Raw genomic sequence first — 11138 nt, 5'->3', positions numbered from 1 at the left:
TTGTTATTTCAAAAGTCTTATTAAAATCATTAAAAGCATATTATCAGCCCCTTAAAGGGCCCCATGGCAGTGCTGGGCCCCTAGAATTGTTCTAACCTTTCCCCCCCGGCGGCGCCCATGGCCATTGATATACAAAGTCTTTATGAAATGCATGCTTTCAAGAATACTGCCATGGCTGGTTGATACTGGAATTCTGTCCAAACAAACAAAAAGCTTATATTGAGAGACAAGGCATGAATGAGCATGTTTTTTGCTTAAAGACTGCCATTGATGATTTCAAGCATGAATCTGCTAGGCTATACATCGTCTTTCTTGACTTTAGAGATGCCTTTGGCACTTTGCCTCACAGAGTCATGATTGATGCATTGAAAGAGATACAGCTCCCTAACATCTATGTGGACATAATAAAAGATGTATATAGTGATTCTTTCTTCCAAGTAATATGTGGAAAAGATCTCACCAGACCAATATCACTTGAAATAGGAATCAAAACTGGCTGTCCAGGGAGTGCTGTACATTTTATCATTGCAATAAATCAATGGCTAAAATGATGTCTGTGAAGATTCTCAGTCATCCAGGTCATAGTAAACTGTGGGTGGTAAAAGAGAGCAACTGGACTTGCTTGAAGATTCTTGAAGACGTTTCACCTCTCATCCGAAAGGCTTCTTCAGTTCTGTCTGACTGGTAGGGAACATCAGGTATTTATCTTCTCATGGACAAAAAGCTCATCTAAGGTGTCATCCTGTTGGTGTGGGTCACTGGGGGCTGGTTGTGAACGGCCTCGAGAGTTGTTAGGATGATCAATGGATTGCCCGTTAGGGTGATCAATGGAATGCTGATTCTCTCTGTCCTCCTGTGAGTCACTGAAAACAGCTGGGTTTTGGTGTGCATTCAGTTGTCTGGGAAGTGTGCCAAGGACTGCAGTGTTTGGTGGCTGATAAATGATGTCTTAGACCCCCACCTCTGTTCAGTGATGGCCATTCCAGGTTGACAAAAATGGCTTCTTTAAAGCAATAGTTCGGGATTTTTGACATGAATCTGTATGGCATCCCCGTCAACAGTGTCATGCAAATACAGTGACTACGTTTACATGCACGTCCAAATCGAGCTGCTGTTGGTAATTGAGCAAAGGGTCCCAGCAGGGGTGCCAGAGAAATCCAATCCTACATGCACAAGTGAAATCGGGCTATTGTGCAAGGTGCATTGTGCACCCGAGCCACACGTGGCGCTACACGCCCCATCGTGTTGGTACACTTCCGGTTGTCGTCATGAAGAAGAGCTCCGTGTTCAAGCTGTTAGGCTTGCTCTAACAGACTATGGCTACAAACTGTCCGGCGCAGACCACTGTTTTGTAAGACAACTTATTTTGCACAATAATATTTTTCTAAAGTCCATTTTTTGCTTACAAAAAATTTTTTTTTTTTGCTTACAATTTAACTTATGTCTTAATAAACACACAAAAAGTTAAATTGTTTTGTTTTTATTGACATTCTTCAGATGTTGGACATATATATATATATATATATATATATATATATATATATATATATATATACACACAAATACAATGACTTGTTTATGTACACAATTCACAGCTATGCAACAGCTGTACAGATGTATTTGGTGATGCAGTAAGTGAGCTAAATTTTAACAGTGCAAACAATGCCACAAAAAGAAAAGATTCATGTCGTTGTCATGATTCATTGTCATGCCGACCGAGGCTGTTGTGTTTCCCGCTTGTGGTCTCGTCACTCGTCACTTCTGGAAGTAGCTCGACAACTAGCTCGATAGGGTATACATGCACAAAGTAGCTCGGCAGAAATCGCATAAACTAGGTCGTGTAGCTCGATTCCGAGAAATCAAGTTCGGTTCAATTTCAGCCGAATTAAGGTGTATACATGGCATTTTGAACTTCGATTTCAGTCGAGCAACGGCAGAAATTCGATTCTCTCTATGTGCATGTAAACGTAGTGACTGACTTACCCCCGACAGCATCCTGTGAGTCCAGTTCTTGTCTAGTTTTGGTCCAGACGAAAGTAGTCCGGCAAGTTTGTTGGGGTCACGAAAGTAAAACGTTTTTCTTCTCAAAACAGTATGTGTTCAAAAGAGTGATATATTTGCATCACAAAACCGTTGCCAAATAAAAAGTCAGACCTCGCAATTATTTGGCGCTATATTTTGTCTCCCTCGGTATCACTGCGCGCTGTCATGTTGACATCTGCGCAGGAATCAACACGTTTCCCATTGTTTGGCAGTGATTAGGAGTTCAGATCAGCGGCGCTAACAAGCTAATTTGAGAGCAAGAACGGCGACAAATTTATCACCTTCTATAACCTATACAATAATATATTTGTGAAAATGGTGCGTACTTGCGACTATCCAGGCTGTAGCAACAAAGATGTGGCTGAATCTCCGCACACATTTCACCGTTTTCCCATGATGGACGTGTCACTGAGGAAACTTTGGCTTGTTGCTCTGGGCTTCCTTGTGGACTCCAAACAGGCAAAGGTAAAAAAGCTTCGTGTTTGCAGTGCGCACTTCAGCGACGACGACTATGTTTCTTCATGCCCAGGACTGAGGAAGAAACGGGTTTTGAAGAAAGCTGCTGTCCCTGCACCCCAGGTAAGAACAAAGTTGTACTGCCATGCTTTCAAGCGGACAGGCTTTCAAGAATCAGCTAGAGCTAGCTGCTAGCAACGTTGTGTTTTGAGACATGAATGAAAGACATGTTGTTATCTGCCCGTGACATTACGAGATACTGACATAGAACAAACATATCCTAACTCCAGACACATTTGTACATTCCAAATTTACGCCAAGACAATGGTAACATTGAAATGAAAACATTGGACAGGACAATATCAATCCTCCCAGTTCTACCCATGGTATCAGTGCATAGTGACTGGGTGATGCACAGAGGCTGTGCAAAAGGAAAATGGGGAAGCTTACAAAACATACATTTATGTAGACTGTTATTACAGTCGTCAGCAACTACATGGACGTGTGGGATGATGTCTATGAGTAGTCCATGATTAGAGTCACAGTATTGGCAAGCATATGTCTGCTGTACATAGTGTTGCCACCTGTCCCGGTTTTTCCTGATTGTCCCGGATTTTCATGGTCTGTCCCGGAAAAAAAAAAAAAATCCGGGACACTGAATGTCCCGGTTTTTTGTACATGATGGGCAAAATGTGTATTTCAACTTGCGAGCCAGCTGAGAACCAGGTTGCTTTTCCGTAGCTTGCCGTGCTAAGCGGAGGCACGTCATTACATCGCTGAATACGTCATTACGTTGCTGTATACGTCACTTACTTCGCTGTATACGTCAGTTACGGCGCTACGTTTGCATAAACCTTGGCGCGAATATCGAAGCAAAAACAACACGGAAGAAGCAGCAGCAGCAACAACAACAATAATAATAATAATGGATGACTTCGCATTTGTACAGCTGCTGCTTCTCATTGCTTAAAAATGGCGATCTTTCACGGTCTTGTTATTGTTGTTGGTCTTAACAACTCCGCCCCCCCGCTGATGTAAGCGGTTCTTTCCTCTGGCCCAGCAGAGAGTTGGTGCTAGCCTGGAACCGGTTTTTCTGGCCCCAGAGCCAGTTCTTTGTCAGTGGAAACAGAAAACCTGGTTCCAAACTAAGCACTGGCCTCGAACCAGCCCTGGAACTGCTTTGGTGGAAAAGGGGCAATGGAGGATGCTTGGACTGATAAAAGAAACAGACTCTCTGTTGCAATGGTGAAGGCTGAGCTTCAAGTCAGGCTAAACTTTCAGTTGTCCTCAAGACATTCATTGAAAATCAGCCAGGACTCATAGCAGCAGCAAAGAAAAACACCAAATATAAATGGGAGATTAGGTAAGGTTTTGGTGAATTAAATGAAATCCAAATAGTCTTATCTGCCTACTCCTGTATGTGCCCAGTTATATCAGTTACATGTCCTCCTATGTATTTGTTTAGCCAAGAGCAGCAAGCAGCAGAGGCACAGGCAAGCACAAGCAAAGCACACACCACACTCTAAGCAATCAGGTAAGCTGTTTGACACTACACCTTACATTGTTACATTAGGTATTCTTAGATACAATGAAAAATTAGATTATTTATTTTTATTCCACATAAGCAAATAAACAGAACTTAATTATGTATTCCTCGTTTACCTATGCCCACTACTGCCCCCAGGTGTCCACAACCAAAAACTGTTGGAAATAAACCAAAATAATGAAGACCTGCTATATTATGTAAAGCAATTAACTAAACAAATAACTAGCAAAAGCGTCATTTTTACTAATTAGAGCAATGCAATTTCAGCGTAGAAGGGCGATTTTTGTCTTGGGTTAGATGTGCGAAGGGCGCCGTTGCTTACAAGCAAAAAGGTCGATTGGATGGTCGAAATGTCCAGGATTTTTGTCAGACACAGGTGGCAACCCTAGCTGTACAGTATGTGAGTTTCTAAATGACAAGGGTGGTCATGTCATTTGGAAATCTGTCAAAAAATGACATGAAGAACGTGAAGCTAATGTTTTATGAAAAAAAAAGATATTCTGACTTGTCAGAGACTGTAAAGTGAATGTATTGTCTACTCTAAAAACTATATATAACTGGAATAATTATAGAAACATATTTAACACTGTTAGTAGTTGTAGGAAGGAAATTGTTTCATATAATATCACTGTTAGCATGTTTGTAAAACATGATTGAGATTCTTGTAATCTACAATGCAAAACTTGATGTTGTGTTTTCAAAGGCATGCACTCCTGTTGCAATTGCTGAAACGGCACAGTCTGGGGGCAGTAGTGAATCAATCCCTGAAGAACTGGATCAAGCTTTTTCTGGACTCCCTCAGTCAACCCCTCTGAAGTCCAGATTTGACCATGAACACTTGAAGATGGTTCTCACCAGCCAAGCAGAAACAGTTCCAAGAACAAAGCCATCAACATCTGGTACATACTTGGCCCTACCTCCTACCTGGACTCACAGGTCACAGGTATGCACAAATTCTCATCTTGTTTTCACACATTTTGTCTGATTGAAAAGCTATCTATTTCATAAGGTCAAAATATGAAGATGAGGCTCATTGCCCACCATAAATGAGATACACATAAATGCAGTCAGTCTGCCACTTTGACTTTGACTCCACTTTATTCTTTCTTCATTCATAGTCTGGGAAACCGAGCTCAGCAGTGGCATCCGAGACACTGGATACAAGCATGAGTTCCATAGAAGCACCTTGTGAAAGAGATGACAGCACATTTCTTCCACTGAGTAGTGAATGTTCATCCACAAGAACATCTTCCTCAGATGTGAGCATTGCGGGAGCAGAAAGGAGAGGTGACTGGTCTGAGAGGAAGTGGATTGTCAACGAGTCAGCCCTTATGGAACTTTTTGCAACTTGTCACACATGTGGTGTATCCATTACTGACAAGAAAATCAGTGGATCCAAGATCAAAATAGAATGGACATGTCTCAATCACCATACAGGAGTGTGGCAGTCCTGTCCTGACGTCCATGGAATTCCTGAGAATAACCTAGTATCCTCAGCAGCCATTATTTTCACTGGAACAACACAAAATGAAATTGCAGAGTGGGCCGATCTTCTGAATTTACAGCTGCCAAAGAAGACATCTTACTATTCACTTCAATCAACCTATATGATACCTGTTATTCACAAAGCCTACACTGACATGCAATAAAAAATTGTGTCAGAACTCCAGGAAACAGCAGTTGCTGGTGGACACGCAGATGTCGGTGGTGATGCGAGGTGGATATTTCCGTTATGGGTTATACAGTATATGTGCTCCGTTGTGCTCTTACATTATAATTCAAATCAAATTAATCACAAGTAACTTTCTTGTTTGTCATCTACAGATCCGATTCCCCCGGTCACAGTGCCAAATACACCTGTTACAGCTTTACGGATGATGCAACAAAGAAGATAATCATGTCAGATCTAATTCAGGTAAACATAAACAACATTGTCAAGTAAGTTATTGAGTGTCTTTTATCACTATGTTCTTCTTTTTAGAGGCCTCCCTGCATGTCTTTTCTGTCTATTCTACTACATGAACAATGCAGGTATCAGAGACTACCAGTTCACCAGCAATGGAGTCTGTTGGTTTCCGGAGGGGCCTGGATCGTCTGCTGGACTCTGGAGTTAGTATTGATGTTGTTACTACTGACCGGGCTCCATCAATACGGAAGATCATGAGGGAGTCCTATCCTGAGCTCAGACATCAATTTGACCCATGGCATGTTGCAAAAGGTTACATTACTTACACATCATACTGTTTGTGTTATTATTTGTGATCTTCACATTTTAACTTTTGCAGAGTTCAGAATTCAGAGTTTACTGTCATGTTATGATTTTTGGTAAAATTATTCATCAGGATTTGCATTTTCATTTTTGTCTTTTTGCATTATTTAGGTGTGAAGAAGAAGGCCACTGCAGCTGCAAGGAAGAAAGAAAACCGGGACCTGCAGCCATGGATCAAGTCTCTGGGCAATCACTTCTGGTGGTCGTGCAGCTCTTGTGGTGGCGAAGAGAAGGTGATGATAAAACTGTTTGGCTATGCATATCACATGCAAAGCACACTATCTTTTAGCCCTGTAATTCTTAACTACTTCTTGTCATGTATGAAGTTGCCAAGCTATTTCATTGCGATGTTATTACTAAAACTATATTCAGAATCTGTTTTCTATGATTACTACTAATTCTTGCAACTGGGTTGGTTCTTAGTAGCTGATGATTATGTAAATGCTGCAGAGTTTTGTTACACAAAAGCATGGCCAAATGAGTGCACTTTGTTGCTAACAATTACTTTGAAATTTGCTAAGCAGTGTCTAAATGTCCTCAAATAGGAGTTGAGACAGCGGTGGACCTCTGTCCTGTATCATGTGTGTGGTATCCACCGCTGGGAAGAAGATGGGCAAGAGTACAGATGTTTCCATGACGACCTCAGCGATGAGCAACAAAAAAGGAAGAAATGGCTGAAGAAGGGGAGTGCTGCCTGGAACGCGCTCAAGGGTGCTGTACTCGACAAAAACCTCTTGAGAGACCTAAGTCAAATGACTTTGTTCAAGCATACAGGTAAGTTTGGATAAACTTCTGAGCCGTAGGTTGATCACATTTGTCCCTAAACAAATATGAACACCTCTTAGAGAAGCATGACTAATGCAATGCTTAACCTGTCCTTTGGGAAAACAAAAGCAATTTCGCAAATGTACAAGAAAAACTTTACTTTGCCCAACAAAACATAAAAAAATAGTGATCATAGCAATAGCAATAATTTCAGACTGTTTGTATACGTATAAAGTTGAAAATGTGTAAATACAATCTTCTTTTTTTCTTTTAGGGGACCTTGAAGTGTTCCACAGCTCTATGCTGAAGTACGCAGAGAAGAGGCACCACTTCACATATGTCACAATGCAGGCAAGGCTCCAACTCAGTGTTATTGACCACAACCTCAATGTTGGCCGTCAGCATGACCGTACTCAGTCTGGTAAGTATGAAAGACACACACACACGCAGATATAATGTATACATTACACCTTTTGTCATGCCACTGGATAAATCAGCACTTTTCAAACTAGGAGTTACCAGACAAAAATCATAATATCCCTCTGTCAAACCACTGGACTTTGAAAGGGCTAAAACCAACATTACAGTAAATATATAGTATAAATATATAATTGTGTAGTATATATATATATATATATATATATATATATATATATATATATATATGGTATATGTAGTATACTATAGTATATGTAGTATAAATATATAATTGTTTTTCCTGAGAATTTTGTCGTATTCAGATTTATGACTTTCATCTTAGTATTTTGCTTTTGTATTTTAGAGTTACTGCTTTATTTATGTAGTCATTCCTCAATTCACAGGCCACACAAACCACAGTGATTCAATTTCATACCAAAGTAATGAACATGAACCATCCTCATCATTCTTGTGTCCCGTCCCTCTCCTCATTCCCAGGAAAAGAAAAGTACAATGTTATTCACTCCAAACAATCTAACCAGTGGATTGTAAGGAAGCTGTATGAGCCAACAACTCAGGATTTCCGCAAAGAATTGGTGGAACAGGTCATTCAGCGGCGACTTGACAAGAATGTCAGACTTGGAGATCCAGCGTTCCACATCCATCCTCCAGTCACAATACCAGCCAACATTGCTCCCACTCCAAAGCCAAACAAGGATGATTTGGTTACAGAACATGTGTCACGCTTTCCAAAAAAACGATAAAGATGTTGGTGTCTGAGACTGAAAAAGCCCTGTTTGTGGTCGCTTACCTTTACCAAGCATTTTACAGGCCATCCTTTTTGTATAACTATGTGTAAACGTAATAGTAATAACCATAACATCTGATGTCTTTGTGAACATAGTTTTATTGAACAGGACAGAAATCTGTTTCTATTTTGTATGTTTGATGTTGTTTCAAATAATTTTCCATAGAAAGGGTAAATGTAACAATGTAGAAAATGTACAGTAAAACTTTACAATTTTAAAGATCTAAAACAATTGCAGTGCATCCACTGACTCTTTGAACCCTGCATATTGTCCATTTGGTGATGGATATGTTCTTCTTATTAGCTCCACCACACAGGAAGGAAGAACTCTCCTGTTGCTGGGACCAAGCTTCTCTCCTTTCAGGGCCCATACTAATACAATGCGATAGGCAATCAGCCTGTACTGTCTGAAATAGAAAACAACATAACATAAATAAGCAACTTTTTGCCAGGAATGTATGCATCAACATATCTGGCTATGGCAGAATTTGGTTGCTGGTGGCATTTTATATACATATATTATAAGTACACTGTTGGGACATAGGGGCGTAACCTTTGGGCCCACCCTAAAATAATTTGCATTAGGTAATTGTTTGGGACAGAAGGCTTTATTGTGCAGACAAAAGAAGGTGGAGGAGGAGACGGGGAGTCTGATAGCTTGATCCTGTGAGGTCAGGAGATCATGCCAATTGCTGGGGGCTGCCATTTAGGCCAAGACATTTATTCCTGAGCACAGTAGGATACAGACATGTTGAGGCTCAGGTCTTATAAAGCTCTGATACAAATATGAAGTTCTAAGAACAAAAATAACTTGGGAATATGCAATAATAACACATGCATCACCATTAAAAATGTTATGTAAAAGATTATCATTATTACTCATATTCCTTCAATGTCTGATGTGTACACCCATTTGTTGTAGTCATGTATGACCTGGACTATACTAACTAAAGCATACAGTATGCCAGAATAAGTCATTGCTTGATCACGTGTACAGTTTATAAGGTTATAAACATTCAACTAACAAAACACCTGTAGGCTACAACATGTAAAAAAGGAGTCAACACTTACTCTGAAGACAACTGACCATCGGGTCCAGCTGGCCTGGGACGCTTCTTCCAGTTAATTTTAGGAATGTGGAAAAACGTCTGCAAGACACCAACATTCAGGAGTGCAGGGAAGTCAGTGTGGTTTGTGATGCAGACAGCAGCTGGCACGCTGGCCTCCTCATCAATTGAAAGGTCTTGCATCTGTGGCATGATGAGATCCCATTCATGGCAGCAGTAGCACTCCACCTCTGTCTGCATTACTTCACATTTGGAACAAGTACACCACCATTTGTCGGTCACCCGGTGTCTCGCGGCTCCAGCTGCGGCTCCAGCTTCACCTTCTTCCACTTCTCTGTCCACCCTTTCTCTCTCTGTCCGTTCTAACTCCATCTGGCGAATTTCTTCATCTGTATATTCGGGTTCATAAAGATATCCCCTTTGGCTGTGAGATGAAGTCAATGTTTTCAACGTAGCTGTCATAGTCAGACATGTTGTCGCTAACTTTGCTAGCAGTAAACAATGAATGAAACAGCCGTGGCTGTCACCTGGCGGCAGCGCGCAGTGATAAGAAGGGAGAGAAAATAGTGCCAAGCGATTTCGAGGTCTGACTTTTTATTTGGCAACGGTTTTGTGATGCAAATATATCACTCTTTTGAACACATACTGTTTTGAGACGAAAAACGTTTTACTTTCGTGACCCCAACAAACTTGGTGGACTACTTTCGTCTGGACCAAAACTGGACAAGAACTGGACTCACAGGATGCTGTCAGGGGTAAGTCAGTGTGTTTGCATGACACTATTGATGGGGATGCCATACAGATTCATGTCAAAAATCCCGAACTATCCCTTTAACTCCTCGCTCATACCAACGATCCTCTCTGGCTAAAATGCATACGTTGCAATCCTGAAATGAGTGTCCTTTGTTGTTAAGATGAAGGTAGACAGCAGAGTCCTGGCCTGAGGAACTGGCTCTCCTGTGTTGAGCCATGCGCCTGTGAAGCAGTTGTTTTGTTTCCCCAATATACGAGTCTGTGCATTCCTCACTGCACTGAATGGCATACACTACATTGTCCTGTTTGTGTCTGGGTATTCTGTCCTTAGGGTGGACCAGTTTCTGCTTCAGGGTGTTACTGGGTCTGGCATGTACCGGAATGTTGTGTTTGTAGAAGATCCAAACTGAACAGAGGTGGGGGTCTAAGACATCATTTATCAGCCACCTACAATGCAGTCCTTGGCACACTTCCCAGACAATTAAATGCACACCAAAACCCAGCTGTTTTCAGTGACTCACAGAAGGACAGAGAGAATCAGCATTCCATTGATCACCCTAACGGGCAATCCATTGATCATCCTAACGACTCTCGAGGCCGTTCACAACCAGCCCCCAGTGACCCACACCAACAGGATGACACCTTAGATGAGCTTTTTGTCCATGAGAAGATAAATACCTGATGCTCCCTACCAGTCAGACAGAACTGAAGAAGCCTTTCGGATGAGAGGTGAAACGTCTTCAAGAATCTTCAAGCAAGTCCAGTTGCTCTCTTTTACCACCCACAATGGCTAAAATGGCTCTGTGCACATGCTCCACCCCAAGTCCTGTCACCTAACCCAGTCCAGGGCTATGCTGATGATGTGGTCATCGCATCTCGAGATGAAGGCGTGATTAAAAACATGCTGTCATGCACTGATAAATTCCTGGCATGGTCTGGCCTACAAGTAAAGCACAGTAAATGTGCAGTTTTCTATGAGAGGAGGAGTGGTGGCAATCGCTGGTATAGATCAAA

General features: G+C 41.4%; 1 protein-coding gene across 1 annotated transcript; it reads left to right on the top strand.

The window, feature by feature from the left end:
* The first annotated feature begins 2439 nt into the window (after positions 1–2439).
* Positions 2440–8260, top strand: LOC132884771 (uncharacterized). The gene is made up of 6 exons (XM_060918711.1): positions 2440–2622; positions 6077–6263; positions 6426–6547; positions 6860–7088; positions 7354–7500; positions 7995–8260. Exons 1-6 carry the CDS (start codon positions 2440–2442, stop codon positions 8258–8260), a joined length of 1134 nt encoding a protein of 377 aa, XP_060774694.1.
* The last annotated feature ends 2878 nt before the right edge of the window (positions 8261–11138 follow it).

The sequence above is a fragment of the Neoarius graeffei genome, chromosome 1, assembly GCF_027579695.1.
Source record: "Neoarius graeffei isolate fNeoGra1 chromosome 1, fNeoGra1.pri, whole genome shotgun sequence".
Classification (NCBI taxonomy): Eukaryota; Metazoa; Chordata; class Actinopteri; order Siluriformes; family Ariidae; genus Neoarius; species Neoarius graeffei.
This window is presented reverse-complemented; position numbering and strand designations above follow the sequence as displayed.

Bases quoted from the DNA above. Each gene is read 5' to 3' on its own strand.
- LOC132884771 (XM_060918711.1), top strand. From the start codon at position 2,440: ATGGACGTGTCACTGAGGAAACTTTGGCTTGTTGCTCTGGGCTTCCTT. The intron at 6,264-6,425 runs GTTACATTACTT...TGCATTATTTAG, and splicing joins CCCATGGCATGTTGCAAAAG to GTGTGAAGAAGAAGGCCACT. The intron at 7,089-7,353 runs GTAAGTTTGGAT...TTTTTCTTTTAG, and splicing joins GACTTTGTTCAAGCATACAG to GGGACCTTGAAGTGTTCCAC.